The sequence below is a fragment of the Amia ocellicauda genome, chromosome 7 (assembly GCF_036373705.1).
Source record: "Amia ocellicauda isolate fAmiCal2 chromosome 7, fAmiCal2.hap1, whole genome shotgun sequence".
In the NCBI taxonomy this organism is placed as follows: domain Eukaryota; kingdom Metazoa; phylum Chordata; class Actinopteri; order Amiiformes; family Amiidae; genus Amia; species Amia ocellicauda.
In genome coordinates, this window is record NC_089856.1 from 44720625 (window position 1) to 44746206 (window position 25582).

At 38.8% G+C, this 25582-nt stretch overlaps 3 protein-coding genes across 3 annotated transcripts; 1 reads left to right on the forward strand and 2 right to left on the reverse strand.

Moving 5' to 3' along the window:
* Positions 1-1081: 1081 nt before the first annotated feature.
* haus7 (HAUS augmin-like complex, subunit 7) lies at positions 1082-6809 on the forward strand. Its single transcript, XM_066709864.1, has 10 exons — positions 1082-1167; positions 2223-2338; positions 2629-2696; positions 2954-3015; positions 3453-3565; positions 4200-4358; positions 4644-4743; positions 5087-5311; positions 5619-5730; positions 6286-6809. Exons 1-10 carry the CDS (start codon positions 1111-1113, stop codon positions 6345-6347), a joined length of 1074 nt encoding a protein of 357 aa, XP_066565961.1. The 5' UTR covers positions 1082-1110; the 3' UTR covers positions 6348-6809.
* A 299-nt stretch (positions 6810-7108) lies between these two features.
* On the reverse strand, positions 7109-15168 carry LOC136753605 (stonustoxin subunit beta-like). The gene is made up of 4 exons (XM_066709863.1): positions 15101-15168; positions 12813-12995; positions 12172-12294; positions 7109-11482 (listed from the first exon to the last, which is right to left on the reverse strand). Exons 3-4 carry the CDS (start codon positions 12269-12271, stop codon positions 8583-8585), a joined length of 3000 nt encoding a protein of 999 aa, XP_066565960.1. The 5' UTR covers positions 12272-12294; positions 12813-12995; positions 15101-15168; the 3' UTR covers positions 7109-8582.
* Positions 15169-18074: 2906 nt separating this feature from the next.
* On the reverse strand, positions 18075-22502 carry LOC136753604 (uncharacterized). Its single transcript, XM_066709861.1, has one exon. The coding sequence runs from the start codon at positions 22363-22365 to the stop codon at positions 18748-18750; it is 3618 nt and encodes a 1205-aa protein (XP_066565958.1). The 5' UTR covers positions 22366-22502; the 3' UTR covers positions 18075-18747.
* Between the last annotated feature and the right edge of the window lie 3080 nt (positions 22503-25582).

The window sequence follows — 25582 nt, forward strand, 5'->3', positions numbered from 1 at the left end:
TCAAGTGCCAAAACCCTGGAGGAATGTGAGTTTGAATCACCAAAAAACAAATTGTACCAGGTAAGTTAGTAGCTCTGATTGTGAATCCAGCCCATTGTGAAGCTTGAAGGCTCCAGCTGTGTGCCACTGGTGTATCAAGTATCACGAAGGCCAACCAAATGGTGAAAAGGTAGGTAACCTATCGCCAAGCCTTAGATGCCACTCAAGATCACTTAATGTGTTGAATTCTCTACCTCCCTTCCCATGTCTGTCCCTATAGACCTTCTCATCTCCCTGCTTCTCTTCTACCATTAGGTTAGTCATGCACATCTGTAGACAATTGACATAGTCTCTTCTACTGCAATGGCGATGATGTGCACATGACTGGTATTATACACAAGAAGCCAAAACCGAGGAAGGTGGTTGTGTTTGACATGTGTTTCTAATCTCTACAGGCACTGAACTGAAAATGATCCAGTTTGGGGTTCTTTTGTCCTTATCTGTTCAAATTACATAACATTATCCTGGAAAAACAAGTACTATAGTAGCTTACCGTTGTTCTGCATAGCCAACACTTCAGTTTTCTAGTTACACTGACTTTTCTACCATCCTTTGCGTTGCACAACATTTCATTACAACTTTACATATTAAACACACAAACATAAAAATCGGTATCTATACAGTTTTGGACATAATTAGCAATATATTTCATAATCAATACTTGCATTTAATATATGATGTGTGTTTAGTATGCTTTGTTTATACATGATATTTGCTTAAATTACTTCAATATTTAAGTCATGCATATATATATTTATTTTATTAAATAAAAATGTATCAAAATGATCTGTGTGCTGTGCATAACTTCAGCAGAATTTCTCAGTTATAAACTAGAGGTCGGCTTGTTTCCATTTGTGTAATAGTTGCTTTTTCAACTCCCATACATGGGCACCAACTGCCAGCAAAGTGAGTGATCTGGGCCTCAGCCAATAGAGGCTCGGGAATGTATTTGGCCGCGCCACCTTGTTACCCAATGAAATCGTGAGTATTTGCATTTGGAAGGGGGTGGCAAGCTTCGACAGCCAATGGCAGCGGGCGGAAGGCGGGCCTTGTCAGTCACTGCTAACGAAGATGGCGGGTGGTTTGAAAGAGAAACAACTTTCTCAGAGAGTTTACGAGTCTTTGCAGGTATTTATCTAATTCTGCCGACAATATATTATAACCTGTCGAAGTTGTTTTGTTTCTTGATGCACACTTTTGATGACGAATGTACGACGTGTAAGCAGTTACGTGCGTTGCTACACTTACAGCTTTGCAATACGAGCCGTGTTGCATTTTGTATCCAAATCAAATCCCAAACAGCAACAGAAAAACGACATTATTCTCTCTGTGTGTGTGTGTGTGTGTGTGTGTGTGTGTGTGTGTGTGTGTGTGTGTGTGTGTGTGTGTGTGTGTGTCCCAGTAAACCCCGTCAGGAACTGAAAAGGTGAACACAGTACAGCTCTGTAAATTATAGGAAGCCTATAAACCCAGTTACCTGTGTGATTACGAGCTGCGTGTTCATGCCAGCGGACATATTAAACCGCTTTTATTGGCCTATTGTATTATTAATGCGATGTTTATTTCACTTTTCAGTGATAAACAGGGTACATGACTACATACATGCAATGCTATTTAAAGAAGCCTACCACTCCTCAGAAACCCAGTGACAGCAGCAAGTATCCAGCTAATGAGCACTGTTGTGTTAGAGACAGAGAAGCTCATGTCATGGTGCTTTGTGTTGTAATGTCGTCACTCTTATGACGTTTAATGGTTTGCACGTCGCATCTGCGTCATACCCAGCCTGATGCAGTTATGAACACTTATGCAACGGCTGTGACATTTCACACCATTATCCCAGAAAAACAAATACTGTAGGAGTTTACCATTGCACTCTGGGGGAAACTGTAGTATTACACTTAGGTTTTCAGTGAAACAAAATATTGTAAGTAACATCACACTAAATATGAATATACATGCAACTGTGCTTGTTTTAAACGGCCTTTACAACCAGCTGACAGTTTATTGAAGGGTTTTTCAGTAATGCGGACTGTTTTACTGTGGTCATTGTAACACTTTTGAACACTTTTGAGCCTTTTATTACCATCCATTGAGTTATACTTTATGTATTAAACACACACAAATCTATACAGTTGTGGACTTAATGCAGCTGCTATTCAAGCTAATTGTGCTGTTGTTTGCAGCGGCTCAGATGCCCGCTGCTCGAAGGCCTGTTCCTGAGGGAAGCGGAGAGCATGCAGGAGCTGCTCTGCACCCCCTCTTTACACCGCATGGATATTCTCAAGTGGATCTGCATGAGGTAGCACGGAAAACAACTCGCCTTCTTCTGCAGCATCTCTGAACTGTCAGTGATGTTTAGGTGTCATATAGTGGGTGGCAGATTGGTTACCTGTCTGGTCAGAATAGTTCATGTCCTGCAAGCTAAAGAAGGAGGACATTCAGTTCCCCTTATGTCTAGATTGAGTGCTAGAAGATTGTTGATCAGATACCCAAGAACTCGGCGTAGGTAAGAATACAGTTTGTAGCCTTCATCTAAAAACCTCAAAGATCAGTCTTATTCATAGTTTTGTTTTCTGGCTTCTCCTTTAGTGTATGTCCGTCACTGAGTAAAAAAATCCTGGTTCTTGCTTCGACACAGACAGACGCTCTAATCCAAGGTACGTATATGCATTGCTTAGTCCAATTTATATTGTGATAGTGCTATAATCATGTTTTATCAATCAATTCACTGAAATGAATCTCTACACAAAAGAGTGAGATTCCCCAGAATTGAAAAATAATTAGTCAGTTGTGTTGGTTTCAAAATGTCAATCCCATAGAACACTTTTTCCAATTCAAGAAATTAATTTGACCCCCAGAAAACAGTGTTATTGACCCCAGTTCTGAAAGCTTATTGCTGTTCTGCCCACCACAGAAATGGCAAAGCTGGGGTTTGAGATGATGCTGTGTCGACCAGATGACACCGATTTGATCAAGGTAGGAGTCGCTGAGAGAAGCGCACACTCGAGTGATCGGCTCCAGCTGACCCGAGCTCTTCAATTGAGATATTAACCTTTACCACTCGATGCCCTTGTTAGTATTAATTCTGTTAATCTGACATGGAAACCTAGTTGTTTTCAGCTCCTGAAGATATTAAGTTTACCCACAGCATCTTAAAATCTACTGCGACCTACGATCTGCAAGCAATAACGAAAAAAATGATAATTAATTAAAATAACTTGAATCAGATTATTAGAGATGAATTGAAGTAACTGAAATGAAGTGTGTAACAAGACGGTTACTTTGGTACACCTCAACAGTTTTTAATCTATAAGAAGTAAAAGTGTCCTATCCTCTACCCCCCACCCGTTTTTAAATGATATGCCTTAAAATGTATGGTCCCAGGGGTAAGATGATGTGGTTTGTTTCTTTAGGGCTCGGCCACGCCCCTCCGCCAGCTTGTTTTCTTGGACCAGCTCCTCACTTTAGTCCCTGGTCCGCAGGCCGAGAAGGCCTCTGGGAACTCCTCCTCCTCCTCATCTTCTGTGTAAGAACGATAGCTGTTAATGTATAACTGAAAACACAGAAGTGTACACCTGTCTGTTTAAGCACATTATCAAACTCGGTGCTCTGAAATGGTAAAAATGTCAGGTAGATTTAAGGAAATTCAATCAGGTTAGTTTTTAATCTAGGTCAATGAATGGCAAATGTTTTTATATGTAGTTCATTAGAGTAAGTGGATGTAATAAATTGCAGTGGTTTTAGTAATCTTTGAAGCGACTTCAAGTAATCGCTGCAGGGCTGTGTGATTAATCTGTACTATATTCCTTAGTGCACTATTAAAATTTTAATGCATAATACAGGCCATATTAATGTAACAATTACAATTTTGAGTCAGATCTAAGCATTTATATGAATGACTATTTTAAATTGGACCTGGACCAGTTAGGTAGTTACTGGTGGACAGTAGACAATCACACACTTCTGCTGGGCCCAAGGGTTTCTAATTTGCATTTCATGGATGGGTCAAGGTTTTTCTGTAGTCCAAAGTCTTTCTTTCAATGCTTAGAAGCCAGAAGGTCATTCTGATTATAGGGCAATGATGATGATGAAAAAGAAGAAACTGTTTCAATCTTGATTAGCAGTGGAAACCAGGATTCACAAGAGTGATGTTGTTGCAGGGGAGATCTGTCCCTCTCTGAAGAGGTGACCAGGACCGAGGAGCTGCTGGGGGAGCTACTGTCCAGCCCACACCTCCCCGATCTCATCCACCCCAGCTGCAGCCCCTGGCCGGCAGACATCCGTGAGCTGCTTCTCAAGAGAGAGCCGGCTGGCAAAACGTGAGCCCTTTTCCCCTTGTAACCAATTTATCATGTGGGAAAACGGTTGTACATCCTAAGTTATTATTATTTATAGTATCTTGACAGCATAGTATCTCAAAGCACTCTAGAGAGGAAAAGAGAAATCAGAACAGTGTCATAAATTCATAAAAATTAATACAGAATAATTACACTTGCACATGACCAGTTGTGCTGGTTTATAAACTTAGTTTGACACTATAATCAGCTCCTTCTTTGGATTGTATTTGAGATGTCTTATGTTTTATTCCTTTATTTTTATCGTAGGCATCGAACTGCGTCAGGCAAAGCAAAGGAGCATTCCCTGAAGGAGGCCTCTGCCCTTTTGGAAAAAACAAACTCTGTCCTCAGTGAAATTTACTCAGAGGTGAGATCAAACCCCCAGTTTTGAACATGTTTTGGCTGGTTTGAGTCAGATTAGACGTCCATCTCATTCCTTTTTTTTTTTTTACTGAATATCAAGTGAAATGGGCATCAAAAGGAAGCCAACAACAAAGTCTACCAGAATAACAGGATCTTGTGTCGATTTAGAAAACCTTTTGGACTTTCCCACAATGCAGTTTTGGGGTAAATGATCTAATCCTATGCAATCATTTGGGTGTGTTGACACGTTGGTGAAGATTTAAAATGACTCTTTAACACCTCATTCACAAGGTTAAAGATGGACGTTCACTGTTTTGTCTTTGATCGCTCTCTTGTTTTTCTTCCAGTGTGAGTTCCTGAAGGCTGGCCCTCACTCCAGCGGTAGCAGAGGCCCCAGTGTGTCGGCACAGTCCCTCAGAATCGCCCTCTCCGATCTCGCCCAGCTCATGTCGGCATTCGGCCAAGTGTACGCTACAGATTTCCGAGACTACTGCAACAGAGAGCCGCCGCAGCTCAGCGTCAACGCGCAGGTGTTTCAGACCACGCACCAGCTACTGCACGCCTGCAGCCAGGTACAGCGCACGCACTACCAAGAGACACCTACAGCCCTTTAGGATAACCTGTTAAATCACCCTGAAGAACCGATTCAGTCATGTTCTGCTGTTTAAAACCATTTCAGAATTCATGCATGTACACCATAATAAATATAAAATAAAATATATTAAAGTTTAAAACTGAACCTTAACCTTCCATGCAACACAGGTTTTAACATTTTTGAATGAATAACATGTTGAATGACCATATAAGTCTTGGTGCACATCAGTGTATCATGTTTTAAAGGTTACAATCTGATTATAGATCTAATTCCTCTCTCGGTAGGAATTGCAGGCTTTGCAGCACGTCTCGGAAACGTCAAGAACGGTGATCAAAACCGTGGAACAGCGACAGCAGGCCAGGCAGTTCTGGAGCAAAGGGGAGATGCGCTCCTTACGTGAGTATGACACGAGCGCTCTGTTTAGTGAGCCACTGGCCAGCATCGCCACCCTCCTGCTCTGTTAACTGTCCTTCCTGTTCCTGACACGTTCCGAGCACAAAACCTTTATTTAAAACAATCTAATCAGAAAGAGACTCTATGGCATTAGTAGCCCGTCTCTGTGCAGTTTGACCTTGTTGTTGGTTCAAGGCAGGCTGCTTTGACTGTAAGCCTCTCTCTGATGTTACTGTCCATGTTTTGCTTCTTCTCGGAGATCAGTGTAAATGCATGCCAAGTCAGTGTCTGTTTACGATAAAGAAACCAGTTTTGCAAGGACATGTCCAGGGGGAAGCAAATAACGGTTGTTCAATGCTCTGAAAGCCCATTTTGCTGTGACCAGCTGTATAGTATTTTATCCGGCGATTGTACTGGTGAGCTACCGTGGTTATTATTACAGTGATCATAACCTACTGGAGTCTACGTGTACACATGGGCTGTAACCTGTGAACCAGAACAAAGGATGTTGTATAGCTACATCTCTGAAATCAAGCATTTTCCTCTTTTCTTCTATAGCGACAAAAGTGGCAGAGCTGAAGAGAAAGTACAGAGAGTTTTTGGCTGTGTATCGGCAGTAAAACTATGCGGTGGACAGAATACATTTGGAGAAGCCCTTGCCTGGGAGGAGGAGTCTGCTGCACTCGGACTGATCGTTGACAGCCAATGGGTTATACTGAGATGGTGGAAACTTCACTGGGATATGTTCTTCATGCATCAGCTCTCAGTATTATTCAGATGTTCTTTATGAGATCAGTACTGTTTTTAACCACACAACTATTTTCCTGCACTGCAGTCTCTCTCTGTCTCTATCTAGATGTCCTGTACATCAATATTTGGTTTTAGAATCCTTTGCAGATTAGGGTTATGGCACAGTTGTACCTTAAGGGAGAAAATGTATTTCTCACTCCAAAAGGAAATGTCTTCCATTTGCTTATGTATTTCACACTTGGCAGTCATTTCTCTTGCCTTGAAATTGTTGTAAATTGTTTGACTCCTCTACTTAGATTTTTATCACAAATAAACTGTACAGTTTGTCATGAGCTGCATTTGATGAGTACTCGAGGTTATGAATACAAGATGCAAGAATGTGGTCTCGGGACAAAAGGAAGTTTTATTTCTACTGAAATGTGTAATTTAAATTGTTATACAAAAGGTTGGTGGTTTCTTATGTAAGCATATCTCACATTCAGTAATTACACTTTTGCACACGATTTTAGGTTGATCTTAATCAAGTTGAAAGGAATGACAAACTGAAATGTCTACAGAGCTGGAAAACCTGCCTGAGATTATGGAGAACAAATCTCTCTGGCATCTAAGGCATGCAGTATATGTTTTGAAGAGGAAAAGACAGACAACACTTTGAGAATTTAGCATCATTTTAGGTAAGAGATGGTAAGGGAGTACCATATACATTGAACAAAAATATAAATGTTTCATGAGCTGAAATAAAACACCCTAGAAATTGTCTATAAGCACACAAAGTTTATTTCTCAATAATTTTGTGCACAAATGTGTTGACATCCCTGTTAGTGAGCATTTCTCCTTTGCCCAGATAATTCATCTGACAGGTGTGGCACATCAAGAAGCTGATTAAACCGCATGATTATTACACAGGTGCACCTTGTGCTGGGGACAATAAAAGGCCACTCTAAAATGTGCAGTTTTGACAACGCAATGCCACAGATGTCTCGAGTTTTGAGGGAGCGTGTGATTGGCTGCTGACTGCAGGAATGTCCACGAATTACCATGATAATGCACGGCCCCATGTTGCAAGGATCTGTACACGACGTCCCAGTTCTTCCATGGCCTGCATACTCCCCAGACACTGAGCATGTTTGGGATGCTCTGTCTCGATGACTACGACAGTGTGTTCAAGTTCCCACCAATATCCAGCAACTTCTGACAACCTTTTAAGAGGAGTAGGACCATATTTCATGGGTCACAAGCAGCAGCCTGATAACTCTATACCAAGGAGAGGCAAATGGTGGTCACGCCAGATACTGACTGGTTTTCTGATTCACACCCCTACCTTTTTTGTGTGACCAACAGTTGCATTATTAGGGCCTAATTAGCTGGTTTCCTTATATGAACTGTAACTCAGTAAAATGTCTGAAATATATTTTTATTCAGTAATTTAACTTTTGCTGATTTTGCAGACAGATGATTTTTAAACAGATTATCACAATCAAATTATTTAATGAAATTATCATTCAGAATATTAGGAGGCTTAATCCTCTTATTTATTTTGGTAATACATTCTTATTAATTTATCCAAGTAAAAATGTAAATAGTTTAATTTGCCTGTTCCAAATACTTTATTTTAAAGTATTATATATATCATATATTTGAGTGCATTTGGAAGAAACATTTCACCGCTGAAAGGAAATATTCCTTGAGAGTAAAGTATTTTTCAGCAATGCATGCAACCAGTGCTTACTCAGCTCTGAAACTAAATGCAAACATGACAACACAAACACCAAACAAAAATCTAAAATATTACATATATAGATATGTTAATGATGATTATAGGCAGTGAATGAAAAATACGAATATCATGACTGGAATTGTCCTTGGCATATTTTATGTAATATTTTACATTTTTTGCCCTTTGTCCATTTTGACTATAGGTAACTTTTAATACTTACCAACTTTCATCCATCTTAAAAACCCAGGTAAAAAATGATTAAAACACATGTGAGGTAAAGTTGAAGGACATTTAATCTTTAAACATACTACCCTGGATTTGTCACATCATCATATGTTAGAGAATCTGGCAGTGTTTCTATGAAATGGAAGAATGTTTTTCCCAATTTCTAAAACTTCTGTATGAGCAGTATTGGTTTTGCCTCCATTTTGTTTAAGTTGAAAAGGAATTTGTGTGTGCTATATGACCCCATTTTCCACAACCATTTTTCAAAGTCCTCCACACCTGCACCCCCACAATCAGATGTGTTCGGTAAATACAAAACATAATTATTGAACTTGAAATGAAGAGGTGTGTTGTCCTTGGCTTTGGCACAGGGCAATTTGGCTTCTTTTACAGCATCTAAAACAGGGCATAACTTTCCATCAGAAAAGGTAAGGAATAACAGTATGTTCTCTGCAATGTCTTTTCCAAAAATGGAGAGGATTGAATCAAAGATGTATTTCTGTGTTGGTGTGAGGCGAACTAAAAAAGACTGGACTACAAAGCATACTGCATCGACACTGACAATGCCATTTGGGTCAGAAAATAATTCCCTGATCTTCTTGGTGAGGAGTTTGTCTTGTTTGATACCTTTCATGTCTTCAAACCCGGGAGTGTCTATGATGGTGAGGGAGTAAGGAATCTTGAATCCCTCACGGTGATAAATGTGATAGGCTGTGATCTCAGATGTCTGACTCTGAGCTTGGGACTTGTTGGTCTCTTCATGTATCAGTTTAAACCTGAACTCATCCTCCCATTCCACTCCCAGGATGTGGTTGATCATTCCATTGATTAGGGTGGTCTTCCCTGAACCAGTCGCTCCAAGGACCAAGATTGTTCTGTTTTGAAGATGCACTGCCTTTTCTCCAAAGCTATAAATCTGACAATATCCTCTCTCATCTTTGGACTCTTCTTTTAAATTAAGTTTGTAGATAGAGGGCTTCCCTTCTTGTAACAAAGTATAGTATTGTGGGTCAAGTTGAAATCTCTCACAACCTCCCGTTTCTGGTGTTGTGATCACCACTTCATCACTGGCTGCACTGGCTCCAGGATCTCCACAATCACAGAACACTCTGATTCTGTAGGAAGTTTTTTTATTCAGTTCTTTCAAGATCACTGAATTGTTTCTCTTTGTTGTTTTCTTCAGCCACTGAACACACTTTTCCTTAATATCCAGTTGCTCTTCCTGTATGTATTCAACCCTGTAGCCCTGTACAGTCGCCCCCTCTCCTACAGAAGCAGGACCTGCCCAGGTTACCGTGATAGAAGATGGAGTCACCTGGAGAGCTGATGGTTTTCCTGGTGGACTTGCTGGAAGAGTCTTCATGCCGGAGATGTCACTGCTCACGGTGTAGCCCAGCTTGCCCAGTGCTGTGAACCTGAGCTCATACTCAGTGTTTGGCTGCAGCCCTGACACAGTGACTGTGTCCTCAGTGCCCATGACAGTGTGAGACGTCCATTCATCTTGACCCTTGGCTTTGTACTGCAGTCTGCGCTGCACTGTGGCAGAGCATGGAGGAGCCATTGGTACTGTGACACTGTCATGTGTCACTGAGCAACCTGCAGGGGAGGCAGGCTTTGCTGGAGGCTCAAAATAATCCCCATCACCATCACCACTCTCATACAGGAGAATGCAGGCTGCTGGACACTGCTCATCTTGTTTAGAGATCACAAAGAATTTAGTTTCTTTGTTTCCCTTGTTGAGGTCTACTAGCTCGAGGAATAGTCTAAGACATGTTCTCATCTTTTGGAAGGAATGATTGTTTACCCATTCTTTGCAGTCTACTTGATCACCATGCTGTAATCTGTTAGTTCTGTGATTCCCTGGAGCTTTGAGGTAATCGGACAGCTCTGCCAGATATGGCTCAGTCTGGTGTAGTGAAGTAAATGTAAAGCAAACCACATTCTCAACATCTGGATCATATACCGTTTTATCTAGCTCCCTTTCTAATGACAGGACTTGTAGACCACAGTTCTGTAATTCGTTGAGAATCCCCTGTACTTTATTCATCTCTTTCTCTTTGGTTTTCAGGAACAGGTTGAGTTTCTGAATGTTAAAAGGAGACTCTTCATTGTGGTTGAACACCTCTCTTAATGCTGATTCATGTTGCTTACCCCCACGGATTGCAGGCAACAAGTTTGCAAGTTTGGCCATTAAATATATCTTGTATTGCTGGTTCATTTTTCTCAGCTTGTTTATCTTTTCGTTCACTTCAGGAAACATTTTGGCTATGGTGTGCTTTGCCAAGTCATTGCACTGCATTTCAATTCTTTGAAGATCCTCCAGAACTTCCTGTGATAGTGTAGCTGATTCATCACTTATATCTCTGACAATCTTAGCAGCCATGGAGTCCAGTTTGATGAGTGGGTACAGCCAGACCTTGACAGGCACGGCATTTTCTCCATTAACCCCCAGCAGTTGTGGGAGGGTGCTGTAGACTTGGATGGCATCGTTGAAGGTGCAGGGGTTGGACTTCAGCTGAAAATCCCCATAAAATGTGCAGTTGAATTTATTGACAGCTGTCGTCTCGTTTTCATTCATTTTCACAAAGCCTTGGGTATCCATTGTGATGGTCTTCACCTGGTCTATTCTGAGTTTGAGTTCTCCTTCTACTTCCTGTTTGTTCTCGTCTGCAGACACCTCTCTGTCAAACACAAAGTAAGCCTCCGCCCCGTACAGCACGGCAGTGACCACATGGGTCGCCGTGTCTTCCTCAAACACCTTTTTGTGTGTTATATTTTCTTTGGCCAAGTGATCCATAGTCAGTTGTTCATATTTAGTAGTGGTGTAGTACTGTAGAGTGACCCTGGCCTGGCTGTTGGATTTTATTCTGTCATTGAAGTACTTGGCAGCTCCTTCAACTTGTACCATCCCCCCAAGAAGACTTGCCTTGAGTGAAGCATTCACCCTCAGAGCAGAAGCTTTGTCCTCAATAGAGTCCGAGGCAGAGACACTGAACTCTGTCTTGCACTGTGAGCGTTCATCTTTGTTCTTCTGTAGGTCTTTTAAGTCCCACAGAGTGATGCCTACAATACAGTTAATAACAATGAAATGATTTGAGGGTAGTGGTTAGTATGGTCGAATATGATATGACAGATTATTTTATATTTAGTATTATTGTTTTTTTTTTTGCTTTTCTACTTTTAATTTCTTGTTTTTAATTTCTTACATGGAAAATGTGAATATATTTCATAGGCCTTAAAATGGCCATTTGCACTTTGGCAGGTTTGCTGCAATGTAAATAATTACGTTTTTGAGAATGTAGAATGCTTAATGTTTTACAGTATGGTTTTATGGAGCTAATCCTGAATGGCAGAGGTAGACTAATTACTTGATTTGTTAGCCACATGCACAGAGCTCTGGTATTATTCCAAGGAAGGTGGGTTAATGCACTTTTGGAAGGATGTTCTTGTTGTTTTTTTCATTTATGTCATAACATAATAACTTCTGTAATATTTGTGTATGAATGAGACTTGTGTTCTGTATGTTAATACCTGCGTTTCTTGGAGAAAAAAGAAACAGTCAATCAAAGGCAGTATTCTATAAAAGTGTTCTTTGGTTGATTGTACTTTTTATCTTCTCATGTAAGTATTGAAATCTCTAAACTTTGGTAGCAATAATCTTTCACTAAAGAGGACTTGAAATTGAAACCATGAACTGTAAGCAGTATGTCAGTGTGAGGAGCAGTGAGGCTGTGTGTGCGGTGTGACCATACCTGGGATCAGAGCGTCCCTGCGGCAGTCGTACAGCATGCCCAGTTGGAAAGGTCGGCCCAGAGCTGCTGTCTCTATGGTCTCACTGCTTTTAGACATCATAGCAAGGATCGGCTGAGAAAATGCTGTAAGACACATACATCTCCATGCATCACTTCTCTCAGAAAAACAGCGACACACAGGCAGGGGAGTACGGTGTAAGGAGGGAATTTATTATATACAGTGAGGAGGTGGTCAAACCAAAAGGACATACAGAAAGTATATTCCAAACTCTAGCTCTTCACTGAGCCTGACCTAAACACAAACACAGATCCCTAAACTACACTTAGAACTAATATAAAGATAACTTTATAGACCACTGACCACTCGCCACTCGCCACTCGCCACTCGCCACGCTGGCTTCCTGCTTTTATACAGGAGCCGGCCAATCAGGGGCATCCTATGTGTCAGGTGCTTCCCTTGTATGAGTCATATCCCTGGGTGTCTGGGATATGTAGTGCTGGGCAGGGCAACAGCCAATCTTAGCACAGCGATTAAATTGTTGTCCTGCAGGTGTCTTTGTAGGCACCCCAGCTTAACTAAAACCATGTACAGTACAGATACAGATGGGTGACAAAATAAAGGAAAAAACAACATAAAGTACCTCAGTAACAGCTTCAATGCTCTTGGCACAGATTCTAGAGTCTGGACTCTACTGGAGGGATGAACACTATTCTTCCAAAAGATATTCCCTCATTTGGGGTTTTGATGATGGTGGTGGAGAGCGCTGTCTAACATGTTGGTCCAAAATCTCCCATAGGTGTTCAACTGGGTTGAGATCTGGTGACTGCGAAGGCAATAGCATATGATTCACATAATTTTCATACTCATTACACCATTCAGTGACCCTTGTGCCCTGTGGATGGGGCATTGTCATCCTGGAAGAGACCACTCCCATCAGGAGAGAAATGTTTCATCACAGGATAAAGGTGATCTCTCAGAATAACTTTGTAATGATTTGCAGTGACCCTTCCCTCTAAGGCCTACAGATACCAACCAATGCATTGTTGGCACATGAAAATAACACGCAATGTATTTGTATTTGTATTTCAATAAAGCAAAAGAGAGAACTGCAACAAATACATGTTGAACAGAAAGCATTTTCTTATGCAACATTGACAAGAATACGTTAGTAGAAGAGTAGAAGAGAAAAGTGCAACTAATAAGTGCCATAGAAAGCATGTTTTCTATTAATGTTAACTATTAATAATTACATATTGTGTTTGAATATCTGTGTTATTCATTAATTATACATTTGAAAGAATGCAGGTTATAGTCATAAAACGCCAAATGTCTGTCCATAATAGCTGTACCAATCAATCAGAAATTGCATGTTGGCACATGAAAACACCAAAATGTAAAATTACAAAAAGTAGAAGAGAGAAGTGTACCAAAATTGCCTATTATAAGTGCCACAGAAAGCATTTCATACAACTATTAACAACAATAATGACATATTGTGTTTGAATATGTGAGTAATTCATTAACTATACATTTGTCCAGAATAGCTGGTTCAGATACTGTGGTTAATGCAGCTGCCCTGTGATCAGTAGATTTTGAATCCAGTGCGCTATAGGGAGTAATTACCCACAAGATCACGCAGACTGAAGACAGCTCATTGTGGACATGCTGTGTATATGAACATGATTGATTCAGGTCCATCAGTGATACTGGGAATAACAGATCATTCGTGGGTTTGTGCCAGTGCTGTGAAAACACTGCCCAAATGGCACAGAGTGCTTTTACTCCACTGATCAATACATGATGTTACTGCAGTACAGAGTGCGATGGTTTGTCTGTTAAAGAGCTATCGGTTACAATGACCGGCTTTGGCGCTTGTAGGCAGTACGTAATGTCGGCGCTTCTAGTGTTAATTAATGTATCATATCATAGAAACCTATTAACTTTGCTTATTACACATAGTTGATAATAACTGTATGCAAACGATTATTTATTTATTTATTTTACCCAGAACATCTCGGGCCAGATGAAACCTGCTGGCGGCTCTAAGTGGACAAGTGGACGCAAACCATGCCAGGAAAATGCCCCCCACTGAATAATAGAGCCTTATTCAACATTATTTGGCATTATTCAACTATTAAATGCTAATTGTACAATGTTTTAATAAAGATATTTACAACTGTAACCATGAAATAGCATAGTGAATTTATTTAGATCAAAATTTACTTCTGGCAAATATTATTATTTAGAATAATATTTAAGCTTTCATACAGTTTGTGGTTGTTTTTGTTTCTTTGTAATTTTGATTAGTTTATTAACTTTTATATAGCATTTATATAGCATAATGGCTATATCTTACTATATCCCCTTATAAGATCATATGAGAATGATCTCCTAATAATGACTAAGAAAGTTCTGATTGAGATTGCAGGTTTAACATAATTAATATAATACATACAAATATACATGTTAGGCCTATTCAAAAATAATAAACTGAACCGAAGTTTTGAATCTCAAGTAATTCATTTTTTTAGCTTGTGTTCCTATTGTTGGTATAAAGGCTTAAATATATACATGCACGCAAACACATATATGGAACTTAACACACCAAATCAAAAATGTGATGAATGGCACACTAGAAACTTGTACCATATCACAGTAAAATGTATTGTCAGAAGCATCTTTCTACTACTTAAAAATGTAAAAGCAGTAGGGTACACATTTATCTGATTAATGTGTAGGTCAAAGTTTTAATTTTGTCTGGCCTTTGTCTGATAGAATAAAAAAGTGCAGAAAGCCAATATTTGCTTTTTTTCATTTGGCGTATTCAAATATTATTGACAAGTCAATTCTGGGTTTTATTTGAGTTAACTCCTCTTCATTATACCAAAAATAAGCTCCCATTTCAAGATGATTTTAGATTTTACTCACCACTTTAAGGCAGGAGAAGTTGCGAGAGTCTTTTGCAGAAGTCGTCTCTTCACTGTTCATTCCCGTGGTGTGAAAACCTCTACTGTAACAGTCACAAGCACTTATACTACTTTCACAACACCTTTATGTCTTTATTGGTGTAAGATAACTATCAGTTAATCACACAGGCTACATATTGGTAATAAATAACACTCTTTATTGTGGTCATCATTGAACCCTGAGCTCAGAACACCCAACATAATATTTTGGGCTGATATATACATAGATGTGAAATCATAAGGGTTGTTTTGATTCCAGCGTTCATTTTTTAAACTGAAAGTGCCAAAAAGGCATTGTCCTATTCACAGGAGACACAGGTACCATTAGACTTTTAATCCGGATTCATTTATCTGGCACTGTGATATCAAACATGCAGCTCTCTGCTTTTTAAATTGATTGTGAACAATACATTTGTAGAAGAATTTTAATACATGTATGGCTTTTGGGGTGCTTTTTAGTATCTTGGGAGAAAAAATATTGATTTTAGATTACTGATAAAGGAGAATGTGGATAATCTAAAATAAATGAAAAATATTAAGAGACAAATTTTGAGACACTACATTTCCGACAATCTTCCATATTAGACAAAAATATTACAAAACATTTGATAGTTTAATTTGATCAATGAAAAATACTGTACATTCCAGGGTCATGTACTCATAAACTAGTGTAGAATGTAAAATAGTGTATATATGCATTGGACACCTGTCTGTAACAGAGAGCAGACTGGGACTAATTAACTATGGGGTGATAGTGCTTTGGGATCTAATGTGGATGAGATGCACCCGTCAGTGTTGCTGTACACTACTGGTATTTTATTATATATATTTTGTGTCTTGTTACTGATAGTAAACCTTAACTATAACCACAAAGTCTAAGGTTTTAAATTTGTTTATACGATTTAATCCTAAAAGCTTTTTAGTATTAGCTTGTCTTTAAATCTGATGGACAATGCTTGTACATACTAGCTTTGTGAAAATAAAAAAATTAAAAATATTGGAAGTGTAGTATTGTCTTTCACTGGTCAGAAAATGCATTTAATATAGGCATTATTGCTTCATTCATGTTTTTAAATAATGTTCCAAGTAAATATGAAACAACCTCCATAGAGCCTTCTGCTTACTGGTAAAACAAAAAAAGTTTGCAAAACATCCATTGTGATCCCAGTTTGGGATGGATTATCAGTGAAGTGTCAGCAAATAAAAGGTCATAATCAAAATGCTATTTTGCTGAATTGAATGAATATGGCCGTAAAGGGATTAAACAAGGTCTTTCTACATTGGATTGTGTTTTCTGTTGAAGTGATTTTATGACAGCCAGGTGGAGGATTAACGTGAAAATAACAGCTCTATGTGACACAGCAGTGTAAAGTTCAGATCTGTAGGAATGTGTCCTACTTAATTCATGATTTATAGTCACTCTAATTAAATAACTCACTTTTGTGCAGCACCCAGGTTATTGTTACAATATGCAGCGTCTCCCAGCTCAGCTGTGGAAGACTAACTCCTGTAGAGTTGTCATAAGCCTATTGGTGCCCTCCCTAACTAGTGCCCTTCTCACCCGGATACTCAGGGTTTGAGGACGGCCTGATCTAGGTAGATTCAGTTGTGCCCTCTTCTCTGCATTTCTTAATTTTGCACTTTACTGTGCTCCAGGGGATATTCAATGTCTTGGAAATTTTCTTAGATCCTACCCCTGATTGGTGCCATTGAAGAATCCACTTCCACTTCTCCTTGATGAAAACTTTGTTAGGAATTGTATTTACCAACTGTGGGACCTCCCAGAGACAGGTGTATTTAACCTGAAATCATGTGACACACCTTAATTGTGGTGTGGAATCTAATCAACTAATGTGTTACTTCTAAAGACAATTGGCTTCACCACAGCTCAATCAGATGTGTCACAGCAAAGGGGATGATTGAAAAATTGTCACTTTTGTATTAGTAATTAATTTAGAACAATTTGCAAATTATATTTTTCACTTTGACATTATGGACATGTTCTGTGTTGATCAGTGGCAAAAACTCCTAATTAAATCCATTCATGTTGTAACAGAATGATAAGTGGAAAAGTCCAAAGGGGGGTGAATACTATTGAGAACTATTGTAAGTAGCCTCTTTGTGCTTGTATTTATTTTATTTTAATTTGCTTTAATTTAATGTATTTTAATATATATATATATATATATATATATATATATATATATATATATATATATATATATGTATGTATTTTATCAATACTGAAGTGTAGGCAATGAACATCCTATTTAAATCCACAGGTCATTAAGCTATTTGTCTAGAAAAGGCTTACTTTCAATAATTTGCTTAATTAAAGGTACATAAAACATTATAACTCTGTGTAAATAAATACATATTTAAATGATCACTTGCATAATTTCTCTTTTGTTAAAGTTTTTTTCCTAAGTAGACTTAAAACTAAGAAAAGATAATACCACACTCACCTTAGACCATCGTTATTCAATGTTTCTGCCTTAAGGTCTTCATCACATTTTGTTTTATTTTAAAGAGTTAGTTCAACTTTGGATAATAAAAAAACATTTAAAACTCTGCAAATGAATTCTCAATTAACAATCTCAGTACCTTAATTAGTTACCTGTTATCAGTTATCATTTCTAAAAGCAGTCATTGATTAGGACTGTTCATTGCTCTATTTATATAAATACTACCTCCAAATAAATTAAAGTGGGTAATAAATGGATAATACTTTGAAGCAAATTCACCATTATTGTGGCTAACAATTACTATGAACATAGTTTTAAATGTTCCCTTACACACTTGAGTGTGTAGTTAAATACTTTCACAAATAACAGACACAATCAATAAATAGTATACGTTAATACAAGTTTTAAATCATAACATCAATTATATTTTTATTTGGAAACATCAATTGACAAAGAACAATTCAGTCTCAATATACAGGAAACACTGGGAACACATTGATACCATGTTTATGGCCTAAAGCATGATATTTACAAATAATCTACAACAAATCAACAACAGATCAGATTGATTTAGAAAGACCACATTGATTATAAATGTATTTGATATTTTAAATGATGTGACATTTTTTCTGTGTCAAATGAACCACAAGGACTTTGATTTGCAAGAGAACCCTTTGCTGTGCATTTATTTTCAATATATTTGCTAGGACTTGGATGACTGAATAAAACATGCCAATGTTTTTGGACAACATTTTTAAGCTGCATAAAACAAAAAGAGCTCATTAAAACAGTTTATTGCAACCAGAGGTCCAAACTAAATAGACAAAGACTGACCAAACTGAGATGGTTGTGATGGTTGACAGCTGTGTGAAAAGCCAGCTCTTGAGGTCTAACAGTAGTGTCAACATGGTCAGGCTCATCCTGATCCTCTGCCGTATTCAAGATTCTAAACCAAGATTTTAAGTAATTATGGAAGACTTCTCTTTTATTATTTAGATCTTTTTATTTTTCTGGTGACTTTACAACTTGAAAAAAAAATGCAGTTGCAAGTTGAAAGTGAGGGATTAGTGTTTCTTACATGTAGTTAATGTATTTTAACTAATGAGGTTTGTGATTTTATTTCTCGTGGTCTTGTCTTCTGCCTTTATTCTTCCTCCCTTTTTGTTTCTTCTTGGCAATGGCTAATGGTTGTCTCACTATGGTCAAGTTCATCTTGATCAATTGTCTGTGATATTTTGGAAATTCTGAACCAATTATTCAAGTCTTTACGAAATGCCTCTCTTTTATCACTTTGACCTGTCATTTCTTCTGGTGGCATTTCCTCTGCACTGGCAACCTTTTGTACAATCTTGGCAGTCTTCCGCATTCCCTTTAATGACTGAATTCGTTTCTTGAAGCCCGGTTTGGCTTCCTTTTCTTCAGCTTCCACCAGCACGTCGATATAATCTGTTGTTGTGAGAGGGTTTGGTCGGAGAGCAATCTGCCTCAGTCTCGAAAGCCTCTCAGAAGATTCTTCCACAAGCTGAAACACCTGTTCATTCATAGCTGTGTATTCATTCTCAAGGCTCTTAAGGATTTCTTCTACATCCACAGCTTTCCCCACTGCTTCCTCATGTTGCTTTTTCAGATCCTCATATGTTCTCTTTTCTTTTTTCTTTTCAACTATATAATAAAACATTTCTGAGGAGTGACTCTTTGACTTGCATTTTTTAGGGCACACATTGCAGTTTCCCCACTTATTAAAAGCACTGCACATTGTAAGGAAATTATTAAAACCATTGCAGCCATGGTGGCATGTAACCTTACATATGTTGCAGTTGGTTGAAAACGTGTCACCAAGACGTGTCACTGTCTCGAATACATCCACTTCATACTCAAAGTTCTCATTTCTCTTTATAGTATTTCGGTGAAATTGAAGAACCTCCTTTGTCCTTTTAATTTCATTTAGTTTAATGAGCCCGTTTTTAATAATTGGGTGTAGTCCTTCCACACAAACCTCCAGTTTTTTGCGCTCTTCCAGAACTTCTTTTGTCAGCTTTAAGCTTCTGGTCTCCATTTTGTTTAAGTGACAGAAAAAAATATCTGTGCTAAATGAGCCCATCTTCCAGAATAATTTTTCAAACTCTTCCAGACCTACAGTCTCACAACTAGATGTGTTAGATGAAAACAATATTGAGTTATTGAACTTGAAATAAAGAGGTGTGTTGTCCTTGGCTTTGGCACAGGGCACTTTGGCTTCTATGACAGCATCTAAAACAGGGGGGACATTTCCATCAGCAAAAGTAGTGAGCAGCAGGATGTTGTTTGCAATATCATTTCCAAAAATTGAGAGGATTGAATCAAAGATGTATTTCTGTGTTGGTGTGAGGCGAGCTAAAGAAGACTGGACTACAAAGCATACTGCATCGACACTGACAACACCAGCTGGATCAGAGAAGAATTCCCTGATCTTCTCAGTGATGAGTTTGTCTTGTTCAATGCCTCTGGTGTCTCCAAACCCGGGAGTGTCTATGATGGTGAGGGAGTAAGGAATCTTGAATCCCTCACGGTGATAAATGTGATAGGCTGTGATCTCAGATGTCTGACTCTGAGCTTGGGACTTGTTGGTCTCTTCATGTATCAGTTTAAACCTGAACTCATCCTCCCATTCCACTCCCAGGATGTGGTTGATCATTCCATTGATTAGGGTGGTCTTCCCTGAACCAGTCGCTCCAAGGACCAAGATTGTTCTGTTTTGAAGATGCACTGCCTTTTCTCCAAAGCTATAAATCTGACAATATCCTCTCTCATCTTTGGACTCTTCTTTTAAATTAAGTTTGTAGATAGAGGGATTTCCCTCTTCCAACAAAGTATAGTTCCTTGTCTCAATCTGGAATCTCTGCAAAGCTGTACTTTCTGGTGTTGTGATCATCACTTCATCACTGGCTGCACTGGCTCCAAGATCTCCACAATCACAGAACACTCTGATTCTGTAGGAGGTTTTTTTATTCAGTTCATTCAAAATCACTGAATTGTCTCTCTTTGTTGTTTTCTTCAGCCACTGAACACACTTTTCCTTAATATCCAGTTGCTCTTCCTGTATGTATTCAACCCTGTAGCCCTGTACAGTCGCCCCCTCTCCTACAGAAGCAGGACCTGCCCAGGTTATTGTGATAGAAGATGGAGTCACCTGGAGAGCTGATGGTTTTCCTGGTGGACTTGCTGGAAGAGTCTTCATGCCGGAGATGTCACTGCTCACGGTGTAGCCCAGCTTGCCCAGTGCTGTGAACCTGAGCTCATACTCAGTGTTTGGCTGCAGCCCTGACACAGTGACTGTGTCCTCAGTGCCCATGACAGTGTAAGATGGCCATTCGTCTTGACCCTTGGCTTTGTACTGCAGTCTGCGCTGCACTGTGGCAGAGCATGGAGGAGCCATTGGTACTGTGACACTGTCATGTGTCACTGAGCAACCTGCAGGGGAGGCAGGCTTTGCTGGAGGCTCAAAATAATCACCCGCACAAGACCCACTCTCATACAGGAGAATGGAGGCTGCTGGACACTGCTCATCTTTTTTAGAAGTCACAAAGAATTTAGTTTCTTTGTTTCCCTTGTTGAGGTCTACTAGCTCGAGGAATAGTCTAAGACATGTTCTCATCTTTTGGAAGGAATGATTGTTTACCCATTCTTTGCAGTCTATTTGATCACCATGCTGTAATCTGTTAGTTCTGTGATTCTCTGGAGCTTTGAGGTAATCAGACAGCTCTGCCAGATATGGCTCAGTCTGGTGTAGTGAAGTAAATGTAAAGCAAACCACATTCTCAACATCTGGATCATATACCGTTTTATCTAGCTCCCTTTCTAATGACAGGACTTGTAGACCACCGTTCTGTAATTTGTTGAGAATCCCTTTCACTGCATTCATCTCTTTCTCTTTGGTTTTCAGGAACAGGTTGAGTTTCTGAATGTTAAAAGGAGACTCTTCATTGTGGTTGAACACCTCTCTTAATGCTGATTCATGTTGCTTACCCCCACGGATTGCAGGCAACAAGTTTGCAAGTTTGGCCATTAAATATATCTTGTATTGCTGGTTCATTTTTCTCAGCTTGTTTATCTTTTCGTTCACTTCAGGAAACATTTTGGCTATGGTGTGCTTTGCCAAGTCATTGCACTGCATTTCAATTCTTTGAAGATCCTCCAGAACTTCCTGTGATAGTGTAGCTGATTCATCACTTATATCTCTGACAATCTTAGCAGCCATGGAGTCCAGTTTGATGAGTGGGTACAGCCAGACCTTGACAGGCACGGCATTTTCTCCATTAACCCCCAGCAGTTGTGGGAGGGTGCTGTAGACTTGGATGGCATCGTTGAAGGTGCAGGGGTTGGACTTCAGCTGAAAATCCCCATAAAATGTGCAGTTGAATTTATTGACAGCTGTCGTCTCGTTTTCATTCATTTTCACAAAGCCTTGGGTATCCATTGTGATGGTCTTCACCTGGTCTATTCTGAGTTTGAGTTCTCCTTCTACTTCCTGTATGTTCTCGTCTGCAGACACCTCTCTGTCAAACACAAAGTAAGCCTCCGCCCCGTACAGCACGGCAGTGACCACATGGGTCGCCGTGTCTTCCTCAAACACCTTTTTGTGTGTTATATTTTCTTTGGCCAAGTGATCCATAGTCAGTTGTTCATATTTAGTAGTGGTGTAGTACTGTAGAGTGACCCTGGCCTGGCTGTTGGATTTCATTCTGTCATTGAAGTACTTGGCAGCTCCTTCAACTTGTACCATCCCCCCAAGAAGACTTGCCTTGAGTGAAGCATTCACCCTCAGAGCAGAAGCTTTGTCCTCAATAGAGTCCGAGGCAGAGACACTGAACTCTGTCTTGCACTGTGAGCGTTCATCTTTGTTCTTCTGCAATTCCTTTAAGTTCCACAATGTGATGCCTATAATACAATTAACAGAATGGAATAGCTTAAAGCACAACATTGGAAGAGAGCAGATCAAACACTTTTCATTACCTTGATATTAAAAAATTGTTCAAATCGTGCCCTTAATTGTCTATGTTAGATCCTCTCCAAAACGGTAATATGTATGTTATGAATGTAGTACTCTGAACCACCTCTAAAGCTGTGATGTCTTGAGATGACTGAAACAAAGATGGGGTGAATCTGTTCTTCATTCCATTCAAATAGTAATACTCGTTTCATTTGAATGATTCATTCATTGTTTGTGCAAATCACTGATCCAGATATGCAGATGAAATCGTGTTAATTCATTTGTAGTCTAGCTATCACTTCGAACATAGTGAGTATAGATATTTATCCATTGCTGCTGGCAATCAAAAACTTGGCAAATGGAGTCAACGTTATGGTTGGTGTGGCTAATATAGCTACTGGATGGGCCACCATTTTGCCACTGATAAACATAGTCAATTTTTATTGCATTATTGATATAGGGATATAGGTAGCTCCATGACAAATGTAAACACAGGGTAACTCGCTAAGTACTGATTATTCAGTAACACTTTACAATAATGGGCATTAATTCCTCATGAATTATGATAGTACAACACAGGAAAAACACAGGAAACCATGATGTAATTCTTGAAATTAATTTGTAATTCAAGTATGTGAATTCATACTGATATAAAGGATATAAAGGATCTAAAGGATATAAAGGATCTTATTCATATGGAATTCATGTTTAATAAATGAAGCTGATCATATATCTTCTTCACACATAAATTCATGTTTTTCACAACCACATGGCGAGGGAGTAAGAGGGTATGAATTAATTTTGATTCGCTTGCCAGGGGGTTGTGAAAAACATGAATTAATGTGTGAAGACATTATATATATATATGATCAGCTTCATTTATTAAACATGAATTCCATATAAATAACAGCCTTTAAATCATTATGAATTCACATTCTTGAATTACAAATGAATTTCAAGTATACAAATGATACAAATGAGTTACAAGTATTATGTATTCATGTGTTTTTCGTGTGTTGTACTATCGGAATTCATGAGGAATTAATGCCCATTATTGTAAAGTGTTACCAATATGGGTAATAATCTTAACATTTTTTGTAAACTGTTGAAAAGTTAAATTAATGCTAATAATGATACAATGCAATCAATTTCTGGCACCTAATATAGAGGTTAAAGTCTCTGCACTACACTTCCCTTTTCCTCTCACACTGTTTTATCGGCTTCTTAAAATGGATGTCAGTTTAACCTGAGTGGGCGTGTCTATATGTTAAACAATGTGACGTACTTTACAAGTGCTGTATCTCCTCTATATTGGAACATGTGCCAGTCAAATTTAAATCGAAAATCTGATATGGATGCAAAATGAAATGGAAAATATAACTTGATTTGGCCCAGTCTCACTCAACTGTATTCTTGATAAATATATATATTATGTACAAATATACACGATTTCTTTTAAACCAATTAGGAATGTGAATCCCACTAGACCCCCCTAGTGTCGGCCCTGAAGGCCCTATGTGTTGTTAATGCTTAATGATGATTATTATTCTCTAGTTTTCTAATGTATACATTTCAGTATTCCGAGTGAAATTTTGGTGTCAATCTTTTGACAGTAAAGAAAATCTGGTATATGGATGGTATATGGATGTAAGCAGTACAGTATGTCAGTGTGAGGAGCAGTGAGGCTGTGTGTGCGGTGTGACCGTACCTGGGATAAGAGCGTCCCTGTGGCAGTCGTACAGCATGCCCAGTTGGAAGGGTCGGCCCAGAGCTGCTGTCTCTACGGTCTCACTTTCTTGCAAGTCCATGGCTGGAGTCAGATATGACACTGTTTAAAATAGACACCACTAAGTGTCACGTGCATTGTCAACACAAATGTTTTTTTTTAAGAATTGATTGGTTTCATTGGTATTGGGAAAAGAAGATAACTATACATATATCTGACTATTCTCTAACTGTGAAAATAATTGTATTTACTTCATACTGTAGGTTAAATATAATAAAGGTATAACTGAGTGGTTGACTTACATAGTGGTGATAGGAATTAAGATTTGTGATTTGGTGGAGTCAGTTTTCTGGAGCAGACACCACCTTATTGGTTCTCTCCAATACAATTTTTGTAAACTGTTAAACTAATGCTAATAATGATACAATGCAATCAATTTCTGGCACCTAATATAGAGGTTAAAGTCAAGCAAAGGGATATTGTTAATTAATAATTGAATAAATACAAGTTTCCAAAATATCCACCAAACCTGGTAAAATTCATGCTCTTAATATTTTAAATAATTAACATTTTGAATTGAAGTATTCATTGTAAAAAACACTCAATATAGAATTTAAGTTTCTAAAATCCAACATAAAATGTTTATAAAGTAAGTTTGCTATTGGTTATAATAGATTTTGGGAACATAGATGTTTGTAGGTAAAGTAAAATGCATTAACATATATTTGTATTAAGTTTCTTATAACTGGGAATACGAGTAAAGCTTAATATTGTTGCAGATCAACATAAAAAGCCTGTACTCACCACTTTAATGCAGGTGAAGTTGTGAGAGTCTTGTGAAGAAGTCCTCTCTTCACTGTCTATTCCCCTGGTGTGGCGAAACTTCCACTTTCACATCGCCTTTACAACCAGACGTTCTATTGCTTATGAGATAACGATTACAGTACATAACTGTAGCATTTATGTATTTTGATAAGAGCGTTTTAGCTCTGAGCTGAAGCACTCATCTAAAGAAGACCTCTCCCCCCCAAAGTTCAGATTTCCTTAACTCATCAGCTGGGAACTGGTTTACATCAAAGTGACAGTTTTGGGAGGATGGCACCGAGAATAGGCCAAATAGTTTGGATTCCTGCTGTGAGATGTCTGGAGAAGGGGGCCTGTAGGTAATAAAAACTCTTTGAAATGGACGAGAGCCAGAATCCAGACACAGAGCTACGAACCCGGGCCAACTGGCATTTCCAAAAGATGGCATGGATTGACATCAGTCATAAATCAAGCCCCCCT

Coding starts and splice junctions, on each gene's coding strand:
- haus7 (XM_066709864.1), top strand. CDS start 1,111: ATGGCGGGTGGTTTGAAAGAGAAACAACTTTCTCAGAGAGTTTACGAG. Junction 1,168..2,222: donor GAGTTTACGAGTCTTTGCAG/GTATTTATCTAA, acceptor TGTTGTTTGCAG/CGGCTCAGATGCCCGCTGCT. Junction 2,339..2,628: donor CTCAAGTGGATCTGCATGAG/GTAGCACGGAAA, acceptor CTTCTCCTTTAG/TGTATGTCCGTCACTGAGTA.
- LOC136753605 (XM_066709863.1), bottom strand. CDS start 12,271: ATGATGTCTAAAAGCAGTGAGACCATAGAGACAGCAGCTCTGGGCCGA. Junction 11,483..12,171: donor CAGGGACGCTCTGATCCCAG/GTATGGTCACAC, acceptor ACTGTATTGTAG/GCATCACTCTGTGGGACTTA.
- LOC136753604 (XM_066709861.1), bottom strand. CDS start 22,365: ATGGTACAAGTTGAAGGAGCTGCCAAGTACTTCAATGACAGAATGAAA.